The 24,345-nt window shown below is 48.1% G+C and overlaps 1 protein-coding gene and 1 long non-coding RNA gene across 5 annotated transcripts in view; one reads left to right on the forward strand and one right to left on the reverse strand.

The window, feature by feature from the left end:
* LOC146403181 (uncharacterized) overlaps positions 1–24,345 on the forward strand; it is a 329,068-nt gene that overhangs the window by 79,279 nt on the left and 225,444 nt on the right. The gene's annotated exons all lie outside the window — the stretch shown is intronic.
* Positions 480–19,940, reverse strand: SMAGP (small cell adhesion glycoprotein). Of its 4 annotated transcripts, none has more exons than XM_084955712.1 (4): positions 19,779–19,940; positions 18,822–18,882; positions 2,535–2,612; positions 480–1,238 (listed from the first exon to the last, which is right to left on the reverse strand). In XM_084955712.1, exons 2-4 carry the CDS (start codon positions 18,853–18,855, stop codon positions 1,060–1,062), a joined length of 291 nt encoding a protein of 96 aa, XP_084811838.1. In that variant the 5' UTR covers positions 18,856–18,882; positions 19,779–19,940; the 3' UTR covers positions 480–1,059. The 4 variants fall into 4 exon arrangements, with proteins under 4 accessions (XP_084811838.1, XP_084811837.1, XP_020937379.1 ...); XM_084955711.1 differs by having other exon boundaries at positions 19,774–19,940; XM_021081720.2 differs by lacking the exon at positions 19,779–19,940 and adding an exon at positions 19,571–19,711.

A 24,345-nucleotide genomic window follows, 5' to 3' on the forward strand; every position in this document is an offset into this window, starting at 1 on the left:
GAACAATGGAGGCAATAGATTTAAGACTTCAAAGGAACTTTAGCTTAATTCCAAAGAAATCAAGACCTGGAGAGCTAATGATTTCTACCAAAACATTGTACCTTTTAAACATACCTCATTTTGAGATGAAGTTAGATCCAAGAAGCTTCTCTGGGCTTGAGAGAAAGGACACGGGTGAGGCAAGTGGTAGGTAGACTGTTGCTGGTTTCCTGGGAAATTCCGGCCCCTGCCAGGATGGAGGCTAAACCCCTCATCTCCTAGGGTGTGTTTGGAATGACACGCCTCTAGGACAAACTTCCCAGGACTATCTTTGTTTCAAAGCCCTGATTTCCGCCTGGGAACTGTAGAAACTTCCCTAAGGCTCTTTTTGGCAAGGGAGAGAACATAGGCAGAGGAATTAGCAAGAGGAAATGTCAAAAAGTTTGAGCAGGGCTAAGTCAAAACGTGAAGGTCGTTAGTTCTTGTATATGAGAATCTGATTTCTGTATCAATGAAAATTTTTAATTCCGATAAAAACAGCCTACGTCTGGGTTGCCGGGGACTGTGGGAAGGAAGGGCTCAGGTTAAGGGAGGTGGCCCGCCCCTTCAGCAGTGACGTCTTCACGGCCCTCCTGCCCCTCCCGGCCTGGCCTTTCACTGTGGGCTCCGGCCTCTGGGAGGAGCTTCCAGGGGACACTATTTGCACTCGGGCTGTCGCTAGGTGACCAGGTAGGGAACGCAGGAGCAACCAGTGACCCCCAACTCTCCTTCCCTCTGAGCTGTGGAGAAAGTGACGATGGCCAGGCAGTACCCGGTGGCTGCCTGGTACGGCTCCACCTCGTCGCTCAATCACAAACACCAGCTGTATGACAAAGGTCTGACTCGAGACTTCGTGAGCCGCTTTCTCCGGGTCTCTGGGCCCTGGCGTCTGTGATGCTGGCATTTGGGCCTGGGTCCTGGAAGGAGCTCCGGTCTGCCCACAGCGATGGATGCTTCTCATCGGTTTCAGATAAAACTCTCACCTAATAAATAGTGTGTCAGCACTGGAGCCTGGATGAGCTCCTTGGGGCCCGGGAACCATTAGATGAAGTATTCCTCCTTCTCCTTGCCCTTGGCGGAGTTACTCTCCATCTGGAGGACGGCGCCGGGCTCGCCTTCGGCAGGTTCGTAGGTGACGTAGCTGCCTTTGTTCTTGTACAGGTAAAAGAAGATCAGGACCACGACAGAGAGCAGGGTGAGGAAGACCACGGTGATGACAACTGGGAAAGGAGGGGAAGGGCAGTCAGGACGGATGACGGCTCAGTTCCTTACGGGGTCCTCTGCCTCCTTCAGGCGGACCCTCCTGCTAAGGTTAACAAGCATCCACTCCCAAAGCTGTGTCCTCCCACCAAGCCCGACTTCCTGCTACATGATATCTGGAGTCTTTTAAGTTAAGGACACCAGGCTTTTGATTTGTGACAAAACTGAGCTCCCTCTCAATCAGTTCCTGCTGATTATGATAGAAGGGAAATAGGAAATAGCTTATCCCAACAGGAAGGTTTTTTTTTTGTTTTGTTTTGTTTTGTTTTTCTTTTGTCCACACCTGCAGCATATGGAGGTTCTCAGGCTAGGGGTCCAATCGGAGCTGTAGCCACTGGCCTATGCCACAGCCACAGCAACATGGGATCTAAGCCGTGTGTGTGACCTACACCACAGCTCATGGCAATGCCGGATCCTTAACCCACTGAGCGAGGCCAGGGATCAAACCCTCAACCTCATGGTTCCTGGTTGGATTCGTTTCTGCTGCACCATGACGGGAACTCCAACAAGAAGGGCTTTTATTTTTTTTTTTAATTTTTTTTATTTTTTGTCTTTTTGTCTTTTTGTCTTTTTGCTATTTATTGGGCCGTTCCCGCGGCATATGGAGGTTCCCAGGCTAGGGGTCGAATCGGAGCTGTAGCTGCCGGCCTACGCCAGAGCCACAGCAACGCTGGACCCAAGCCGCGCCTGCAACCTACACCACAGCTCACAGCAACGATGGATCGTTAACCCACTGAGCAAGGGCAGGGACCGCACCCGCCACCTCATGGTTCCTAGTCGGATTGGTTAACCACTGCGCCACGACGGGAACTCCAAGAAGGGTTTTTAAATCCATCGCCTCCTGTATGGTTTTCTGATCCCTCCCATCCTCTCTCTCCCACTCAACAGACCACACATATCCACATCCCTACACGCGACTGTTGTGCCCAGACGTACCGTACCTATTTGTGGCCACCTCCCAACCTATAATTTACCAGCAGTGCCTCTTTTTTTTTTTTTTTTTTCAGCAGTGCCTCTTGACCTGAAGCCTGTAGGAGTCTTTTATAACCTGGGTGTGGGTGTGTGTGTGTGTGTGTGTGGGTGTGTGTGTGTGTGTGGCACAACCTACATGCCAAAACAAGCCCATTAATGGATTTGGCCTCTAATGTGTGATGCTTTTCTGTAGAGGGAGTCCTAGTTCATCGCATTGGTTTTCTGGTGCAAGACAGCCCCTGAGCTCAGAAGACCCCTTGGATTTGGCTCAGAGCCATTGTTACCTGCAATGAGTGCTGTGCTGGCTTCAGCTTCTGGGGACGGGGCCTCAGTGGGCCGTAGAATTGGGCTGCTCATCAGTTCTGAAAATTTAGCAAAGTGGAAAAGAAATTGGGGTAAATTCTTTTGCTCTAAAACACGTGTGTCCTTCAACTGCATGACCCCACCTTCTTCCCTATTCAAAAATTTAGCGTTTAACACCTATAGTACATCTGTATAGAAAAACCCAGAGAACAGAGGAGAAAACAAACGCCCCCCAAAGACAATGAACATTTTGATGGATTTCTCTCTGCCTAATATAGTGGTTAAGAGAATGGACTCTTGGGAGTTCCTGTCGTGGCTCAGTGGTTAAGGAATCTGACTAGGAACCATGAGGTTGCAGGTTCGATCCCTGGCCTTGCTCAGTGGGTTAAGGATCTGGCGTTGCTGTGGCTCTGGTGTAGGCCGGTAGCTACAGCTCCAATTAGACCCCTAGCCTGGGAACCTCCATATGCCGCGGGTGCGTCCCTGGAAAAGACAAAAAGACAAAAACAAAACAAAACAAAGCAAAAAACCAAGATGAAGCTGATCAGACCACTGCATGACTGTCAGACCTGACTATGCTGTTCTGTGTGCAGCCCCCTCCCTCTGGCTATACACCCTTGAATCTCCCCTTTAAAAGCTCTTGTCACTGGAGTTCCCGTTATGGCACAGTGGGTTAAGAATCTGACTAATATCATGAGGATACAAGTTCGATCCCTGGCCCTGCTCAGTGGGTTAAGGATCCGGCCTTGCTGCGGCTGTGGTGTAGGCTGGCAACTGCAGCTCCAACTGGACCCCTAGCCTGGGAACTTCCACATGCCACAGGTGTGGCTATAAATAAATACATACATACATAATAAAAATAAAATATCTTGTCCACTGATCAACAGTGTGGAGTTGGCCTTTGGACATGAGTCCCCTGGGTGCCAGCCTCCAGAATAAAATAAACTTTTCTTTCTACCAACAAGTGCCTTTCGAGTACTGGCTTTTGAGAGGGGTCAGCACCTGGATCTGAGTTCAGTAACAGTTGAAGCCCCTGTCCCTGTGTGCTGGCTGGACCTAGTGTCTTGCTTCTAATAAAAAGAACACAGCAAAGTGATGGGATGTCACTTCTGAGATTGTACTGTGACTTCCATCAAAGACAAGTCTTGAAGTTTATCCATCTGATCACTGCCTCAGAGTGCTGCCCCTCAGCACGCGGGCTTTCCTCCCCAGACCTCCCAGGGCTGCACGCCTTCTTCCCACCGCTGATTCAGAGTTCTGCACAGTTGCTCTCAATTTTGCCTCTCTCTCTCTCTCTCTCTCTCTCTCTCTCCTTCCTCCCTTTTTTAATGGCCACACCCACAGCTTATGGAAGTTCCTGGGCCAGGGATTGAATCTGAGCTGCAGCTGCAGCAACGCTGGATCCTTTTTTTGTGTGTGTGTGGTTTTGTAATTTGAATGATTTTTATGTTTTCCAGTATGGCTGGTTTAGTGTTCTCTTAACTTTCTACTGTACAGCAAGGTGACCCAGTACACATACCTATATATATTCTTTTTCTCACATTATCATGCTCCATCATAAGTGACTAGATAGAGTTCCCAGTTGGACCCTTTAACCCACTGCATGAGAGATGGAACCTGTGCCTTCACAGCAAGCCCAGCCACTGCAGTCTGATTCCTAACCCCCTGTGCCACAGCAGAAACTCCAGTTTTGTCATTCTTAAACAATTGAGAACTTAAATATACAAAGGGAGTTCCCGTCGTGGCGCAGTGGTTAACGAATCCGACTAGGAACCATGAGGTTGCGGGTTCGATCCCTGCCCTTGCTCAGTGGGTTAACGATCCGGCGTTGCTGTGAGCTGTGGTGTAAGTTGAGACGCGGCTCGGATCCCGCGTTGCTGTGGCTCTGGCGTAGGCCAGTGGCTACAGCTCCGATTAGACCCCTAGCCTGGGAACCTCCATATGCTGCAGGAGCGGTCCAAAAAATGGCAAAAAGACAAAAATAAATAAATAAATAAATATATATATATATATACAAAGTACAGAGAAGAATAACCTATGCATAGAATTGTCAATATGAAGATGAGTAAGATTCAGGTCAATTAATCAATAACAATTTCCTTTGCACCTATCACGTGCTAGAGGCACTGTTATAGATGCCAGGAAAGCAGCAGGGATGAAGTCCATCAGGGACCTGACCATGGAGCTAAATTCTAGTGAGTTCGGAGGACAGATAATATACGAGTTCCCAGAAAAAGAATCCAGGAGGGAAGATGATTTGTAGTTAGGAAATTCTGCAAATGATCCCAATTATAACAGCTGCCATTTGCTACGTCCCTGCTCTGTGCTGGGCACTTTCTACATTTAATTACTAATCCCTAGAACACCAATCACTTCAGAGTAGGTGTTTTTAATTGTTCATGTGGATCCAGAGGCCTTGGGAGAGATAAGTGACATGCCTCATACTACACAGTAAGGAACAGTGGATGGGAGTTCCCATCGTGGCTCAGTGGTCAATGAATCTGACTAGGAACCATAAGGTTGCAGGTTCGATCCCTGGCCTTGCTCAGTGGGTTGAACATCCGGCGTTGCCGTGAGCTGTGGTGTAGGTCACAGATGCGGCTCAGATCTGGCGTTGCTGTGGCTCTGGTATAGGCCAGTGGCTACAACTCCGATTAGACCCCTAGCCTGGGAACCTCCATATGCTGTTGTTGCAGTCCTAGAAAAGGCAAAAAACAAAAACCAAAAACCAAAAACCAAAACAAAAAAACAGTGGATGGTGCTAAGATCTGAATCCAGGACCACCCCCTCCAAAGCCCAAGAAGGTATTTATACTAAACCTTCCTACCACTGTCTTTTTCTTTTTGTCCAACAGGGAAAGAGGAAGAAGTAATGAGGCCGTTCCCTGGTGGCTCAGAGGCTTAAGGATACAGCATTTCCACTGTTGTGGCTCTGGTTACAGCTGTGACGTGAGTTTGATTCCTGGCCCAGAACTTCTGCATGCTGTAGGCGCAGCCAAAAAAAAAAGAGGAAGAGTAATGAAAGATAACTATGCAACAGTACAACAAGCTTTCCAAAAGTGTGAGGTTTTAAAAGACATGGACAGATGCAGAAGAAAAACCAGAAGACCACAAACAAATACAGACTACAAAGAATGTTTCTTTAACATGAATCTGCCCACAAGTGCCTGGTGAACAGGGAATGAAGTCAGACAAGTCAATTCATGTGCCACTTCCCTAGCTTTAAGGTTTGATAGGATCAGCGGCAAGCTTTCTACAACTAAGGAGTACATTTCAGCAATATAGGAAGATTTTTTTTTTTTGGCCGTGTCCATGGCATGTGAAAGTTCCCAGGCCAGGGATCAAACCCACGTCACAGCAGTGGCCCAAGCCACGGCAGTACAACACCAGATCCCTATTCCACTGTGCCATGTGGAACTCCTAGAAAGATCTTAAGAAACATAAAGTTCACTACATTTCCCTTCCTTGGATGTAGTCATCAGTTGGTTTCCACTTACATTACGCCATCTGGTGAAGCAGTAAGTACAAATGAAAGAGGTACAAAGACATTTACCTCTGTACAAAAACACTGGAAGAAGGCAGAGCCTACATCAGATTTTTATTTTTGATGAAAATGGTCTCTGTTGGAAGTGAAGGCTCTCTGAGACCTACTTCTTTCTTTTCTTTTTGTCTTTTCCAGGGAAGCACCCACAGCGTATGGAGGTTCCCAGGCTAGGGGTCAAATTGGAGCTGCAGCTGCTGGCCTACGCCGGAGCCACAGCAATGCCAGATCTGAGCCGAATCTGTGACCTACACCACAGCTCATGGCAACGCAGGATCCTCAACCCACTGAGCAAGGCCAGGGATCGAACCTGCAACCTCATGGTTCCTAGTCGGATTCATTAACCACTGAGCCATGACGGGAACTCCTGGAACCTACTTCTTAAGGAAGGAAGCATGCTCCCAGGGCACAGGGGGGTCTAGGATGGATAGGGATTTGCTTCAAATGTTGGTGATTTTAACTGAGATTGTTGCTATATTTTTACACTTCTTGTTACAAAGTTCCTAAGTTTTGAGTGTTTTGTCCCAGTCCTGTTTTTCCTGTAAGCCCGTTTCCAGTAATGTGATTTCAGAATGTGAACCTTTCCAAAAATGCACATAAAGGTTAACAGCAGAAACTGAGAAGAAGAGTGTCAGGAAGCACTAAACAGCTCAAGTTGGCAAACACATTGGAAGGACAATTTAAAATGTGTTACATTTGGAGCAAAATCAAAAAAATGGACTAGGCTCTCTTGTCTGGGCGCAAAGCTGAGAGGCTGGAAGTGGTAGAGAAAGCAGAACTCTCTCAGCCCGTTTTGCCTCTGTGTTCTATCAAGGAGAATGGGTTTTGCTCTAAAGGAATAGCAGGAGCCTGGGTAACATGGGGAGGTGAGCTCAAGAGAAGGGATGCGACCCAGAAAGCACCAGGCTAATCTAAAGGGGATCCAGGGAGCTCTCTTCTGGCACAGTGGGTTAAGGATCCGTTGTTGTCACTGCAGCTGCTCAGGTCTCTGTGGAAGGGTTCGATCCCTGCCCTGGGAACTTCCACATGCTGTGGGCACGGCACCCAAAAATATATATTTTTTCTTTTTGACGTATCTAGGGCCTCTCCGGCGGCACATGGAGATTCCCAGGCTAGGGGTCTAATCGGAGCTGTAGCCACCGGCCTACGCCAGAGCCACAGCAATGCGGGATCCGAGCCGCATCTGCAACCTACACCATAGCTCACGGCAACACCGGATCCTTAAGCCACTGAGCAAGGCCAGGGATCGAACCTGCAACCTCATGGTTCCTAGTTGGATTCACTAACCACTGCGCCACGATGGGAACTCCTAAATATTTTTTATACATACATGGATCCAGGGCACTGAAGAACACGTAAATGGGATCACTACTGGTGATATAGGAGCTTCTGAGAGAGAGCGGGGCTGGGACCCTGAAGGGCCACAGAAAGAAGGTGGCTTCTGTAAATGACCATTGAAATGGGTATCGTTCTCCAGCAAAACGCCAGAACAAGTTATAAGGGAATGCTTTGGGGTTCCTGAACTTGAAACAGCAAGCATTAGGAGTTAGTATGGGGCCACTAGGAGCAAGCTGGGTCAGACAAGCCACACAGCCTTTTTAGACTATGGTTCCAGGTTCCTAGACAGAGAAATTAAAAGGTAATTCTACAAGTATTTATGGAGTATGTACTTTGCACCAGGTTCTGTTCTGGGTCCTGGGCATAGATCGATAAATACAACGGGCAAAAACTTATGCCTTCACCGTTCCTTAAAAACTTAGATGGGAGTTCCTGTGGTGGTGCAGAGGAAACGAACTTGACTAGTACCCATGAGGATGCAGGTTCAATCCCTCGCCTCGCTCAGTGGGTCCAGGATCCGGCTTTGCCATAAGGTGTGGTGTAGGTCAGTTCATAGAGATAGGAAGTGGTTAGGAGGAGGGCGGAGGAATGGGAAGTTACTGTTTAATGAGTACAAAGTTTCAGTCTGGGGTGATGAAAAAGTTCTAGAGGTAGATGGTGGTGATCTTGGCAAAACAACGTGAATGTACTTAATGCCTCGGAACAGTATTCTTTAAAATTTTATAATTAAAAAAAAATTTTATAATTTTACCACAATTGAAAAAAAACAAAAACAAAAACTTTCGGGAGTTCCTGTCGTGGCTCCCATTGTGGCTCAGTGGTTAACGAATCCGACTAGGAACCATGAGGTTGCGGGTTCGATCCCTGCCCTTGCTCAGTGGGTTAAAGGATCCAGCATTGCCGTGAGCTGTGGTGTAGGTCGCAGATGCAGCTCGGATCCTGTGTTGCTGCGGCTCTGGTGTAGGCCGGTGGCTACAGCTCCGATTAGACCCCTAGCCTGGGAATCTCCATGTGCCGCAGGAGTGGCCCAAGAAATGGCAAAAAGACAAAAATAAAATAAAATAAATAAAAAAATTAAAAAGTAAAAGATATACCACATTAGATGTTGGTTAGTGCTATGTAAAAAATAAAAGCAAGAAGGGGGATAGGGAGTTGGGATGTGATGGGGGTGGATGGGGAGGGTCCTTTTGAGTAAAGACCTGTGGATGGTGAGGGTTAGATGGCAACTCCCTCCTGGATTTTATTTTAAAGTGATGATTCTCAAATATTGGAGTACATAGGAATCTCCTAGGGAGGAGTTCCCATCATGGCTTAGTGGTTAACAAATCTGACTAGTATCCATGAGGACACGGGTTCGATCCTTGGCCCCACTCAGTGGGTTAAGGATCCAGCGTTGCCGCGAACGGTGCTGTAGGTCACAGATACGGTTCAGATTCTGTACTGCTGTGGCTGTGCTACAGGCTAGTGGCTACAGCCTGGGAACCTTCATATGCCGAGGGTGCAGCCTTAAAAAGATAAAAAAAGAAAAAGAAAAAAGAATCTCTTAGGGAGCTTGTTAAAAGGCAGATTCTGATTCAGTAAGTCCAGGATGGGGTCTGAAATTCCAAAGACTGCACTTTTGAAACGTTGAGGCCCCCATGTTGTGAGGAAGCCCAATCTTTCCCATGGAGGATGAGAGACCATTGAGGAAAACAGGCACCTCAGGCTCAGCTGACATCCTGTAGCAACCACTAGACGTGTGTGGGAGGTCACCTTGGACCTTTGGCCCAGCAGACCTTCCGGCAGACTGCAGCTGCCTAAGTGAGCACAGGCAAAGCCTGCAGATTGCCCGGCCAACTCTCAGATTTGTAAGAAATAATACATTGCTGGGGTTCCCTGGTGGCTCAGAGGGTTAAGGATCAGTGTTGTTATTGCTGTGGCTCTGGTTACAGCTGTGGCACAGGTTTGATCCCTGGCCCAGGGACTTCTGCATGCTGTGGGTGTGGCCAAAAAAATAGTGAAGCAATTTCCACTCAACACTTAGTGGCTTGGATCCTATGTTGCTGTGGCTGTGGTGTAGGCCGGCAGCTGCATCTCTGATTCAACCCTTAGCCTAGAACCTCCATATGCCACATGTATAGCCCTGAAAAGGGGGAGGAAAAAAAAAAAAAAAGACTGATAGGATGCGGGGTGGAGTCCAGGATGACACCATGGTTTAGGGCCTGAGTAACTGGAGAGAGAGAAGGCCTGAAGTTAAACTGAGATGAGAGGCTGCAAGAGGAAGAGATTCAGATGGGAAAGTCCAGAGTTCCATTCTGGACATGACTGCAGACAATAAGACTGGAATTTGGGGAGTTCCCTCTGTGGCACCATGGATTAAGAATCTGACTGCAGCAGCTTGGGTCACTATGGAGGTGTGGGTTAAAGGATCTGGTGTTGCCACAGCTGCAGCACAGATCACAGCTGGGGCTCGGATTCAATTCATGGCCCAGGAACGTCCATATGATATGGGTGCGGCCATTAAAAAAAAAAAAGACTGGAATTAGGGGAAGAGGTCTGGATTGGAGATTGATTGATTCATCTTTTTAGGGCCGCACCTGCAGCATATGGAAGTTCCTAGGCTAAGGGCTGAATCAGAGCTGCAGCTGCTGGCCTACGCAACAGCCACAGCAATACCAGATCTGAGCGGCGTCTTCAACCTGCACCAGAGCTCACGGCTACGCCGGATCCTTAACCCACTTGGCAAGGCCAGGGATTGAACCCGAATCCTCACAGATACCAGTGGTTTGTTAACACTGATGGGAACTCCTGGACTAGAGATTTAAAAAGTCAGTATACTGGAGTCCTTTTGTGGCACAGCAGCAGGTTAAGGATCTGGTTGTCACTGCAGCAGCTTGGGCCATTGCTGTGACGTGGGATTGATCTTTGGCCTAGGAACTTCTATATGTCACAGGTGCAGCCAAAAAAAAAAAAAAAAAAAAAAAAAAGGTTAGTAAACTTACAACCATGAGGCTGGAAGAGATCATAAGTAAAGATAAAGAGAGCCAAGGACTGAGCCCAGGCAGGAAACAGCAGCAAAGGAGGCTGAGTAGCAGCCACACAGACCAAGTATGAGGACCACTGGGTTTTGCCATGTAGAGGTCATGAGTGACCTTGATAAGAGAAGCTTGGTGAGGTGCTGAGTACTCCAGGTGCTCCTGGTTTATACTGGGTTCCAGAAAAAAAGGGAAAGGGAGTTCCTGTTGCAGCACAGCAGAAACGAACCCGACTACTATCCATGAGGATGCGGGTTTGATCCCTGGCTTCGCTCAGTGGGATGGGGATCTGGTGTTGCTACGGGGTAGTCACTCGAGGAATGGAGTGATGCCAGTCTAAACAGAGCTTCCACTGGGATCTGACCTTAATTCTTTTCAAACTGATATTAGTATGTCAGACCATGCCAGGGCCAAGTCAAGGCCTTTGTGTAATTCAAAATCAGAATATCAAATCACAAGACAGGTACGAGAAAGTCCAATAATATCATTTTTCCCTTATGGTAATGACTCTGGCTTTTTTTTTTTTTTTTTTGGTCTTTTTTTCTGCTTTTTAGGGCCGCCCCTGAGGTACACATCGAGGTTCCAGCCTACGCCACAGCCACAGCAATGCCAGATCTGAGCTGTATCTGTGACCTATGCTTGCTGCAACTTCAGATCCTTAACCCACTGAGTGAGGGCAGGGATTGAACCTGCATCCTTACAGATATCCTGTTGGGTTCTTAACCTGCTGAGCCACAACAGGAATTCCAATCTTCCAAATTTCTCACTTTTTTTTTTTTTTTTTTTGGCCTGTTAGGGCCACACCTGCGACATATGGGGGTTCCCAGGCTAGGGGTCGAATCGGAGCTGTAGCTGCCAGCCTACGCCAGAGCCACAGCAACGCAGGATCTGAACCACATCTTCGACATACACCACAGCTCATGGCAACACCAGATCCTTAACCCACTGTATGAGGCCAGGGATTGAACCCGCAACCTCATGGTTCCTAGTCAGATTCATTTCCGCTGCGCCATAAATGGGAACTCCCCAAATATCTTAATGATGATAATTACTTTTATAATCCTAAAAACATTAAATATTGCTGTCATCTTAGGCACCATATATTTAAACAGGGTCTCTAATGACGGAATTAACAGTGCAGCCGTCCTAGACCACTGAGTTGCATCTGGGTGTCACAATTTTGAGCTGAGGAGCCTACAGAGCAAATGGCTTGGAAACCACATCTGATAAAGAAAGCTTGCAAGAGAAAGCCCAGAGTGAAAACTCAGTCCGGGCCAGGGGCTAGGACTTGAATGCCATCGCTATGTCAATGATGACCTGTATAAGAGGACCAAGGGCAGCAACTAATGGGAGACAGGTGACTCCCCCAGAGAACGAAGCACAAGACCGGGCAGACACTTCATGGGGAACTGGAGAGAGAATTCCAGCACAGAACGGGTAACTGAACTAGCTGACCCTCAGGACCTTTCTCAGCCTTAATGTTAGGATTTTTATCAATCGAAAGTGTTCTATCAGAATTCTCTTCAAAATCAAATCTTCCAACTGGTGACATCTCGATGAAGTTGGTAGTTTAGTTACCACTATCGTTCCAATGTTAATTTCCTGTTCTTCACAAATGCACTGAGGTCATTTGCAATGATATGAAATGTCCCAAATGACATTCAAGGAATGTGGCTGAAAGGTATACAGAACCCTCTGTACTATTTCTGCAGCTTTTCTATAAATCTCAAATTATTCCAGAGTTCCCGTTGTGGTGCACTGGGTTAAGAATCCGACTGCAGCCGCTCAGGTCACTGTGGAGGTGCAGGTTCCATCCCTGGCCCAGCAAAGTGGGTTAAAGGATCTGACATTGCTGCAGCTGCAGCTCAGGTTGCAGCTGTGGCTCAGCTTCAGTCCCTGGCCAGGGAACTTCCATATGCCATGCCTGTGGCCACGAAGATAAATAACTCCAAAATAAAATGTCTATTAAATCCAAAATTTGAACGCCACTCTACACAGAAGAGTTTTCTCGGACTAAAGGTCACATAGCATGTCTGAGTTAATGAGCTAGAGCCTGCAGGCTTCAAGTATTAGAACGGCATTTGTGATTCACAGTTTGCAAAACATACATTATCTTATCTCAACTCCCTCCGCCCCCAAATGGGATGTATTATCATTCCATCCAAGCCAAAAAGCTGAGGAGCTCAGCAAGCTTCATCAACCAGCCCCAACCTCTCCACCTGGAGAGTCAGGCTTCAAATCCGTCTCCTCATCTAAGGTTCTTTCCACCACAACTACCAACTCTCCAACTTCTGGAACCATCCCTCCTCTGCCTCCAGCTAAACATTTTGTTGACGTGTCCATGGGGCTTGGTTCTCAGAGTGTTACAGCAGGGTAGAAAGGGCGTTCACTGGCACTGTTTGCAAGAGTGACACATATCTGAATGTCCATCAGCAGAGGAAAGACTAAATAAATGACAGGGTGTGCGTTCTGGAAACAGTATATAGTTGTTAAAAAGAATGGGGTGGAACTACAATTACTGGAACAGAACATGTAGTTAGATGAATAAAGCAAATTGGTAAGGCAGTATGTGTAAATATGATTATATGTTTGTAAAAAAAAGTAAATTAAAACACACACACACACACACACACACACACGAAAAGTCTAGAAAGTGAGTCCCTGAGGGGCATGTAATGGGTTTTAGGGGCTTTTTCAGCCACAGTGTACAGCGGCTTGATGTGTGATCTCAGTTTCCAGACCAAGAACCAGACTAGGGCTGCATCGATGAAAGTGCTGAATCCTAACCACTAGACCACCAAGGAACTTCCCTGTAATTGCTTTTGTTTGTTTTTTTCTTTTTATAGCCGCACTTGAGCAAATGAAAGTTCTTAGGCCAGGGGTCTAAAGGGAGCTGCAGCTGTGGCCTACGCCACAGCCACGGCAGCACTGGATCTGAGCCACGTCTGAGACCTACGCCAAAGCTCAATGAAATAACATGAGTTAACTAAATTCAGGAAACCTGGTATAAAAGAGAGGGAATGGTTTATAGCTTTCTCCCCATGATCTCCTGTTCCTACCCCACTGCTCTCCCGTCTCCTCTTCCAAACCAAGGAATGTGACTCTGTTGTTTTCCTTCCCAGGCTTGGAATGACTGTAGCACAGATCTTCTTTAAGGTGGGAGGCCTGGGGCAGAGGACCACAAGAAGATCTGAGATTTGAGGCTCCACCTAAATCCTAACCAACAGCAAATGAACTTCAAGATCTATTTGGCTCGTTCACCCTGTTTTGTTTTGTTTTTTGTAAACCTAAATGCCGGTTAGTTTCTTTTCGGCCCTTGTTCCTGGGCTAAATCCCTTATCACTAAGGCATCAGATCCTCCACCACCTACCAACCTACTTATTTGCTCTAACCCCGCCCAGCAAAGGGTGACTCCCCCAGTTCTCCTTTCCAGAGGAACCTGCCCTGGAATTCTGTCCCTCTCTCCTTCCTTCTCTTTCGTGTGCCCTGGTCACGGGGTGGAGTGACTGCGGGTGGTGTACCATGACGGAAAGAACAAGGGCTTTGGAGTAAATCAGACTGGGCACAATATCCTGATATCCTGCCTCTGCCACTATTAGCCCCATGATCTTGGGAGAATGTCTTTTTCTTTCTTCCGTCCTATTTTTTTTTTTGGTCTTTTTGCCTTTTCTAGGGCTGCTCCCGCAGCATATGGAGGTTCCCAGGCTAGGGGTCGAATCGGAGCTGTAGCCACAGGCCCACACCACAGCCACAGCAATGCGGGATCCGAGCCGTGTCTGTGACCTACACCACAGTTCACGGCAACATCGGATCCTTAACCGACTGAGCAAGGCCAGGGATCGAACCGGCAACCTCATGGTTCCCATTCGGATTCGGTAACCACTGCGACACAACGGGAACTCCAACAACGCCAGATCCTATAACCCACTGAGCCACGACTGGAACTCCAAACTGAAAACTTTTAAACTTCCCTGAACCTCACTTTTTGCTTCTGTAAAATGAGCATAAAATGTGCTGACAGGGTTGTGTACAGAAAGAAGTGAGATGAGAGGTGCTGAGCATCTCATCCAGAGTGAGGACAGCCTAGGAGGGAGCAAGGATGGGGTTTACTTGGTGGGCAGGCAGAGCCCACAATGCCAAGTTCCACTCCCTTCTCCTTCTAAGAGAGCTACTTAGGCACCAGGCACAGCAGGCAACATGTCTAGCATCCACAATACTTCTGGGGGCCCAGGAAAGTGCCTTTTTTTTTTTTTTTTCTTTTTAGGGCCGCACCGGCGGCATATGGAAGTTCCCAGGCTAGGGGTCGAATCAGCGCTACAGCTGCTGGCCTACAACACAGTCACAGAGACGCCAGATCCAAACCACATCCTCGACCTATGCCACACCTTATTGCAACTGGGATCCTTAATCCACTGAGCGAGGCCAGGGATTGAACCCACATCCTCATGGACACGGGAACTCTGAAAATGTTTTTTAATGATCTTAGGTTCTTTCAAAATCAGAAAAGGAGCTCCTGTTGTGGCTCAGTGGTAACAAACCCACTAGTATCCATGAGGACATGGGTTCGATCCCTGGTTTTGCTCAGTGGGTTAAGGACCCAGCATTTCTGTGAGCTGATGCGTAGGTCATAGATGAGGCCTGGATTCCACGTTGCTGTGGGTGTGGTGACCCCTAGCTTGGGAACTTTCAAACGCCATGGGTTCAGCCCTAAAAAAAACAATAAATAAATAAATACAAATTAAAGGTTTAGGTAAAAAAAACTATAATATTGTTATATCAATTGTTCATTATAAATATAACTATTAATGGTTATATTATAGTAACATTATATTCTTCCTTACACCAACACAGTTAAAGCACAATTTTCAACATACCTTTTTTGTTTTGTTTTGTTTTTTTAGGGCCACACCCCCAGCAAATGGAAATTCCCAAACTAGGGGTTGAATCGGAGCTACAGCTGCCGGCCTACACCAGAGCCACAGCAGTGATCGGAGCTGAGTCTGCAGCCCACACCACAGCTCACAGCAACACTGGATCCTTAACCCACTAAACGAGGCCAGGGATCGAACCTGCATCCTCATGGATCCTAGTTGGGCTTGTTACCACTGAGCCATGACAGGAACTCCCAACATATCTTTTGTAATGGCCCACAAAGGTAAAAATGCCAAGGGCCCATGAGAGTCATAATGTGGCCCTCACGTTCAGCCCTCCCAAAGGATACCTCCTGTAGGAGATCTCTGTAGACGGACCGGAGAAAAGGGACGTGAGAGAGCACAGGTGGGGAGGTGGAGAAGGGACAGGCAAGGCCCTCAGGGATCCATCCTTCGAAGTATAAGCCCTCACCCTGCCATTCCTGCACCTGAACTCAGGCTTGCTCAGACCCAGTGGGTAAGGGACTGCATGATATGTCCTAGATACAGCTTCACCCATGTCATTTGCTGCACCAAAAATGTAAATATACAACTCAACAACAACAAAACCAGCCAGTTACAAAAAATAGGCAAGGACTTGAATAGACATTTCTCCAAAGAATGCCCATAAGCACATGAAAAGATGCTCAACATCGCTAAACATTAGGAAAAGTACATCGAACCCACAATGAGATACTTCACACCCATCAGGATAGCTACTATCAAAACCCAGAAAGTAACGAGTGTTGTGGAGAAACTGGAACCCTCGTGCGTGCGTCACTGGTGGGGATGTTGCAAAATGGTGCAGCCACCGTGGAAAAGAGTACAGCCGTGCCTCAAAAAATTAAACAGAATTACCACATGTTCCAGTAATTCCACTTCTGGGTATATACCCAAAAGAACTGAAAGCAAGCGCTTGAAGAAATATTTATACATCCATGTTCGTAACAGCATTATTCACGGTAGCCAAAAGGCCAAAGCAACCCAAGCATCTATTGATGGATGAATGAATAAACAAAATGTGATAGATCATATATTTAAAATGATATCTACTTAGTTTTCATTTATATTTTAATTATATATTATAAATAAAATTATGTATTTATTATATACATAATATTATTCAGCCTTAAAAGGCAGGAAACCCTGACATATGCTGCAGCGTGGCTGAACCCTGCAGATGTTATGCTATGTGAAAAAGGCCAGACACAAGAGGAAAAATTTTATATGATTCCACTTATACTAGGTACCTAGTCAAATTAATACAGGTAGGAAGAATAATGGTGGTAGCCTGAGGCTGAGGGGGGAGGAGGAATAAGAAATATTATTTATTTTTTAATTTAATTTAATTTTTTTTTTGTCTTTTTGCCATTTCTTGGGCCACTCCTGCGGCATATGGAGATTCTCAGGCTAGGGGTCTAATCGGAGCTATAGCCACCGGCCTATGCCAGAGCCACAGCAACGCCAGATCCCAGCTGCATCTTCGACCTACACCACAGCTCATAGTAACGCCGGATCCTTAACCCACTGAGCAAGGCCAGGGATCAAACCTGCAACCTCATGGTTCCTAGTCGGATTCATTAACCACTGCACCACAATGGGAACTCCAGGAGATATTATTTAATGGATACAGGGTTTCAATTTGGGAAGATGAAAAAGGTCACAATGGATGGTGGTCATAGTTGCACAACCACATGAAAGTCAATCAATGCTTAATGCTACTGAAATATGTACCCCTCCAAAAAAAATCAAAATAGCATGCATATGTGTTTGTTTTAGCGTAAACTTTAACAAAGGAAAAAGAAGACTGTAAGCAATGCTGCTTTTGCCCAAGTCCTACTTCCTCAGCTGCCCTGGCATCACCTCTCTTCCCTACGGGCAGGTTTCTTCTGAAAGTCCTCTGCCCTCTCCCCCCAGTACCCTCCAGAGTAAGTGCAGGCTCTGTAGTTCACAAGGGGTGGCACTTTTATCTGGAATCCCCGCTGCACCTGTCTTTGCCTGTATAAATCTCACTCATCCTTCATCCCCTTCCTCCACTCATGAAGCCTGTAGGACCGATCTAGACTTCTACCCATTTCTCCCTTTTCTTTTTTTTTTTCCTTTTTGTCTTTTTAGGGCTGCACCCACGGCATATGGAGGTTCCCAGGCTATGGGTTGAATTGGAGCTGTAGCCGCTGGTCTACACCTCAGCCACAGCAATGGGATCCGAGCCACATCAGCAACCTATACCACAGCTCATGGCAACACTGGATCCTTAACCCACTAAGCAAGACCAGGGATCGAACCTGCGTCCTCTTGGATACTAGTCAGATTCGTTTCCCCTAAGCCAGGATGGGAACTCCCATTTCTCTCATTTCTTCTCTCAGCAGACAAGAAGGATCTGAATTATGTGCATCACCAGTTACAGGGGACACTGTCTTAGGCTTCCCTGTGGTGGTTCTCACTCACCTGTTTCCATATCAATAAAGCAGAGAATGTTTGCCCTAATGACAAATGAGACTGCACATGAAGACAAAAGTGTGTACACCAACCTATGGTTAGTTCCGCCCTTAACTAACACGTAAAGAAAACCATCAATATCTGATGGTTTGTCCCGCTCGGCTTGGTTAGGAAAGGAGAGGTGGGAATCCATTCTCATCTCCAAAGGGAAGAGAGGGGGATCCCTGCCTGGGGAACACGGGTAACAATAGCTCTGGGGCACAGGGGGTTTTTGACACTGGAGTGAATCATTGGAGGAGTGGAATTAGAAAGTAGGCAGAATTTGGAGTTCCCATCATGGCACAGAGGAAACAAATCCGACCAGGAACCATGAGGTTGAAGGTTTGATCCCTGGCCTCGCTCAGTGGGTTAAGGATCTGGTGTTGCTGTGAGCTGCGGTGTAGGTCACAGACACGGCTTGGATCTGGCTTTGCTGTGGCTCTGGCATAGGCCAGCAGCTGTAGCTCTGATTTGACCCCTATCCTGGGAACCTCCATATGTCTCAGGTGCAGCCCTAAAAACCAAAAAAAAAAAAAGTAGGCAGAATTCCTTTCTAGGAATAGGTGGGTTTTTCTAACAAGCACCCAGTAATAATAACCAATGTTATGGAGTGCTCACTAAATATGAGTCATTGTGCTGGGTGTTTTACATGGATTATCTCTTTTAATCCTCACAAATAACCTCTTAAAATAGGCACTATTCCACCCCATTTTACAAATGAGGTGACTGGAGCTTAGAGGGTAGATGACTCACTCAAGGTCACAAAGCTCTAAGTGGTAATGCTGGGAATTAGTCTGGGTCCCTGAAACTTGAGATACAAACTGCACTAAAGTGTGTATTCTGGTTGTCTTCTGCTTCCTCCCAGGACCTTTTCAGGTGGGAGGCAGGTGGAGAGTGGTGGGAATTTTCCCTCCCGGCCTGTGGCCTCAGGGGATCCCAGGATGGGGCTGGGGATGGGGGAGTTGAACTGGGAATGGACTTCACCTACCTCCTGGAGAAGGCACGGTTGTGAGGTTCGTCATCGCGTCAGGTGGACGGGAGGTGCAGATCTGTAGGAAGAGACAAAGGCCAGAATGAGGAGGGCGGGTCCATGCCTGGGGCTGAAGACAACTGGAAACCTTGCAGGTTTCGCAAACCTCAGGAAAGCGTTTGGTGCCCGGTTTTCCTGAGTCCCTTCTCTATCTTCCTGCCCTCCTTCCCGATCTACCCCGAGATCCTTTTACTGGGCCACCACGTTTCCGTAGTAGGTTTCTCAAGGCCCGAGAAAGTTCGGTAAAGGAATGAAAATGAGCAGCGTCCTAGTTGCGCCCAGGCGCGCTGAAAGGTACCTGGTTCTCTCCCAGCCCGCAGTTTGGGGGCTGCCATCCACTAGGTGTCAGGAGAGCGCAGGGAGGGCAGGCCCCCAGCCCAGGCTCGGTGCCGGCGCGGGGGCAGGGACGTGGCCGGGTGGGGAGTCCCCGGCTCCGGGAAGCGGAGGGAGGGTCCTTACTCGCCCTCTGGCCCGCCCGAGACGACCCGCTGTCGGGGCTCGACCCTCCGGCCGCAGTGCTCCCTCGGTCGTCGGCTGCGCGGTCCACGCGGTGTTCCGACCCCCGCGGGGCCGCCCCCCACCTGGCCCGACCGAGACTCGGGCGCCCCGGGGCCCTGGCCGCGTCCGCGGACGTCGGGGCTCGAGCCCCGGTCCCGCCCCCTCCCCGGCCCCGGCCCCGGCCCGGGCGCCGAGCCCTCCGGCGTTACCCGCGCTCGCCCTGCGCTCCGAGGGCGGCCCGTCCCGGGCACCGGTTCCGAGCGGCCGCGACGGGAGGCTCCAGCCGAGGCCCGAGCTCGGCCGCTCTCGGTTTCGGTTCCTGCCGCGGCCGCGGCGGCTGCGGTGTGAGTGTGGGCGAGCGGGCTCGCGGGGCCCTCCCGCCCTGCCCAGGTCCCCTCCTCCGCGTGCTCACCTTACCAGTCGGACGGGCTGCCGCCGAAGGGCCGGGCGCCGCTCCGCGCGTCCTTCCCAACTCGACGGGGGCGGCTACGGCAGGGGTCGCAGGGACCTGCCGGGGACACCGAAGTGAGGGAGCGGCGGAGAGACGCGCGGAGTTAGCGGCCGAGGCCGGTCGGGAGTGGGGGTGGGGGGGCTGGCCGACTGGGTGGGACAGGAAAAGAGGAGAGAAACCGCCCTCTGCAGGTTCCCTCTGCCCGCCGGGCCGCCTCTGCTCCCCCGGGAGGAAAGGCTGCTTTTCCTTCTCCGATTGTCACTTTACTGGAGCCGCTTCCTCCCCCGCCTGTCTCGAGGCTGGGAGAGCGCGGGCTCTGAATGAACCCAGCGCTGAGGGGCTCCGTCCGCTTTCGCCGCCATCGACGTTTATTTGAATTTTCAGCAAATGTGGAAAGTTACATTTGCTTGCGTTTGCATATCATTGACGGAAACAGATCTGTGTCCAGAAGCCTAGAACATAAGCTCACTTATGTGGCATATCCTGCGACGGGGAGCAGGGAGGCAAGTTAGGGAGAGGAACGGACGTCGCCCCATTCGGATCTGCCTTGTCCGAGTGTAGTGTGGTGTAGCGTACACCTGGTGTGTGTAGAGGTTGAGAGCGGCGTGGACTTTGGACTCAAACAGTCCCAGCTGTTCTGCTTCTTAGCTGTGTGACTTTGGGCAAATTACCTAAAATCTGTTCCCTCGTCCCTGAAATGGGGGATTTCAATGATCATGCCTGTGGAGTCCGTTTCACAGTGCGGGTCTAGGATGTGGGAAGCGCCTCAATTTAACCATTAATGCCCTACTTGAGTCATCTCTTGACTCACTTCTTTGCGGCAGGAAATGTTCCCACGTTAAAGAGGAACTCAATGAGCAAGGATGTAACAGTATAAACACGGGCTGTGGAATCTGCTCTGCTGTGTGCTCTTGGGCAGTTCTGTTTCATTTCTCTGGTCTGGGGCAGCACTTGCCTCTCAGAGTTACTGTGGGGATGGAATGACAATGCCTCTGAAACATTAGGAGCGTCCCTGACACATTGACTCGCGTGGTTATTCTGTCTTCCATCCCAGTGACCCTTCTTATTCCTGGGAGGAGTCCTCTAGGTTTGGAAATCAATATCTATATAGATCTGCAGAGACAAGTATTGTTCATGTTCATTTGGGAAACAAAGACTGAAAGAGTCTCAGAATAAAAAAAAGCAAAGACTGAATAAAATAACAAATAAATAAGCAACGTTAGCTGCTTTCATTCCTAAAGACGTTATTTGGTTGGATAAAAAAACAGAGATGAGTTCCCTTTGTGGCTCAGCGGTTAACAAATCTGATTAGGATCCGTGAGGATGCAGGTTTGATCCCTGGCCTTGCTTAGTGGGTTAAGGATCCGGTGTTGCTGTGGCTGTGGTGTAGGCTGGCAGCGGCTGTAGCTCCAATTCCACCCCTCCCTGAGAATCTCCATATGCCACTGTTGAGGCCGTAAAAAGCAAATTAAAAAAAAAAAAAGAGGAAAAAAGAGAATAAGTTGATTACATTCACTAACTTAAATATATTTTTTTTGTCTTTTTTTTTTTGTCTTTTTTGCTATTTCTTGGGCCGCTCCTGCGGCATATGGAGGTTCCCAGGCTAGGGGTTCAATCGGAGCTGTAGCCACCGGCCTACACCAGGGCCACAGCAACGCGGGATCCGAGCCGCGTCTGCAACCTGCACCACAGCTCACGGCAACGCCGGATCGTTAACCCATTGAGCAAGGGCAGGGACCGAACCCGCAACCTCATGGTTCCTAGTCAGATTCGTTAACTACTGCGCCACGACAGGAACTCCTAAATATATTTTTAAAGGCACAGCAGTTATCAGAGAGGAAGAAGAAAGCCCACGTGTGGGAAAACTACCAATCCAACCAAGAAAGGCAAAGAGAGTAACACACAGGCAAGATGTATGTAAGTTAACAAAAAAGTCTGGCTGGTCCTCAGATAGAAGAATATCCAAGAGAAAAGGAAATTCAATTCCTAAGGGTTAAATTGCAGAAGTGAACAACTGTTGGCATTTATGGACAAGCTAACCATGAATTCCAGGAAAAGTTGAGATTTTTTTCGTTGTATCTGGGTTGGTCTCCCCCACGGCATATTCCATTATGTTTGAGGCTGTTAGAACCACAGACACTCAGAGGCCATTGGGGCCTATTGACTGCAGATTTGCTGTGTTTCTTTTACAGCAAATAGTCTTTCACAGGCACCTTTTTTTTCTTTTTTTCTTTTTTTCTTTTTCTGTTTAAAATGTAACCTTAGAAGGTCTGCTGGCAGAGTCCTCTTGTGGCGTAGCGGGTTAATGATCTGGCATTGACACTGCAGCAGCTTGGGTGGCTGCTGTGGTGTGGGTTTAATCCCTGGCTTGGCACCTTCCAATATGCCATGGTCCTGGACCAAAAAAAAAAAAAAGTTTGCTGGTACATGACTTTATCCCTGTAAGCACAAGCCATTCATTTCGAAAGTGTAAACATGCAGAAAAATAGGATCCAATATGCACATGCTCAGTGCTCCATTTAGCATAAAATAAGCGATAGTGTCAGCAGGGTGTACTATGCTCTTTAGGGCATCTTATGTATCCTGGATGTGTCCTGTTTCTAGTATTGTCTGGATATCTTACCTAGTGCATCCATATTGTGCTTCAGCTTGCTGGAAGGCCGAGGACTAGGTGGTGTTCTTACATCAGAGATGCATTCAGATAGTTGGTAGGAGGCACCAGTGTTCTCCAAGGATTACATGCTAAATTTCAGAAACTGGAGCAGCCATTCTTCTGTCTATAGACCTCCAGGGGCCTCAGGGCAGGGGATAAGAGATACTCATCTCTGTCTAATTTTATTGGCTTTCAGCCCTTTCTTGTGCTGCTGCCAGAATGGCAGTCGTCTAAGCTCTAGCCTTTCCCCTGGGTAACATTTTTTTTTGCGCGAATCAAATTTAGCGGTGGGGGGAGTCCCCGTCGTGGCTCAGTGATAACGACTAGTATCTGTGAGGATGCCGGTTCCATCCCTGGCCTCACTAGTGGTTAAGGATCCAGCGTTACTATGAGCTGTGGTATAGGCTGAAGTCGTGGCTCAGATCCCATGTGGCTATGGCTGTGGCTGTGGCTGTGGCTGTGGCTGTGGTGTAGGCTGACCCCTATCCTGGGAACTTCCATGTGCCTCAGGTGCGGCCCTGGAGAAAAAAAAAAAAATTGAGCCCTGGGGATTGTACACAAACTTTAGTGACACTAACTTTAACAAGTTCTTTTAGCTGGCTACTATTGGACCAGCCACAACTTTATCATTTTGTAGACAGGGGTAAACAATTTGGTTCCTAGCTGGGACTATAAGCAAAATTATTACTAACACCCAGCATACCGGCCCTTTCCTCTATTTTCTGGGAGCCTTCAGTAGGACCATATGCAAATGAGGGGTCCGTCTCACAATTTAGCAAAAATTTCCACTTCCTTTATGCCTCTTTTACTGCAGTTACCTTGAGTGCTTATCTCTCCACCACCAGACCAGAAGTCTCCAGAAGTTCTCTCTGGCACACACTCTCCAAAGATCAGTTTTCTAGGAGATTATGGTCAAGGAGAGCCCCATAGAGACAAGGCTCTAACTGGGTTTTGCCTGGAGGGGCATTCTCTGCAGGTCCTGGAGGACCTTGGACCGCTGGGTGCCTGCTTCCTACAACCACGCCCCTTCCATGAGCTCTGGAGCATCACTCCCAGGGGTGACTGAGTGCCAAGGCAGCTGAATGTCTTCTAGGAGAGGTATTAACATACAGACAGCTGGAGTTCCCATCGTGGCGCAGCAGAAATGAATCTGACTAGGACCAATGAGGTTGTGGGTTCGATCCCTGGCCTTGCTCAGTGGGTTAAGGATCCTGCATTGCTGTGAGCTTTGGTGTAGGTCACAGACGCAGCTCGGATCCCTCATTGCTGTGGCTGTGGTGTAGGCCAGCAGCTACAGCTCCAATTCGACCCCTAGCCTGGGAACCTCCACAAAAGACAAAACAAAACAAAACACATACAGACAGCAGGACTTTTATAAGGGGCCATGCAACCTCCTCTCCATTAGAGCAGTAGAGAGCCTTTGGAGGTTTTTAAACAGAAGGGTAACAGGATTAGATATTAGAAAGATGACTCTTAAATACAAATGTGCATTTCCAGTTTCCTCAGGGACACATCTACTGAAAAGTCCTGCAAGTTCTCAAGCTCTTTGTATCAGTGTTTATATGGGGCACCCAATAAACTGCACTTAAAGGGTACAATTTGATCAGGTTTTTTTGGTCACGCCCATGGCCAGGGATCAAACCCGTGCCACAGTGCACAACCTGAGCCAGTGCAGTGATGACACTGGATCCTTAACTCGCTGCACCACAGGAGAACTCCTGATCAAGCTGGATACATGTATATACACTAAACTGTTACCACAATCAAAATTAGGAACATTTCTGTCACCCCAAAGCTTCCTTGTGCTTTTTTTTTTTTTTTTTGGATCTTTTTTAGGGCCATACTTGTGGCATATGGAGGTTCCCAGGCTAGGGGTCAAA

The sequence above is a fragment of the Sus scrofa genome, chromosome 5 (assembly GCF_054392235.1).
Source record: "Sus scrofa isolate SSC_HxYL_T2T_F1_AM1 chromosome 5, Sscrofa_HxYL_maternal_Yorkshire_Landrace_v2.0, whole genome shotgun sequence".
In the NCBI taxonomy this organism is placed as follows: Eukaryota; Metazoa; Chordata; class Mammalia; order Artiodactyla; family Suidae; genus Sus; species Sus scrofa.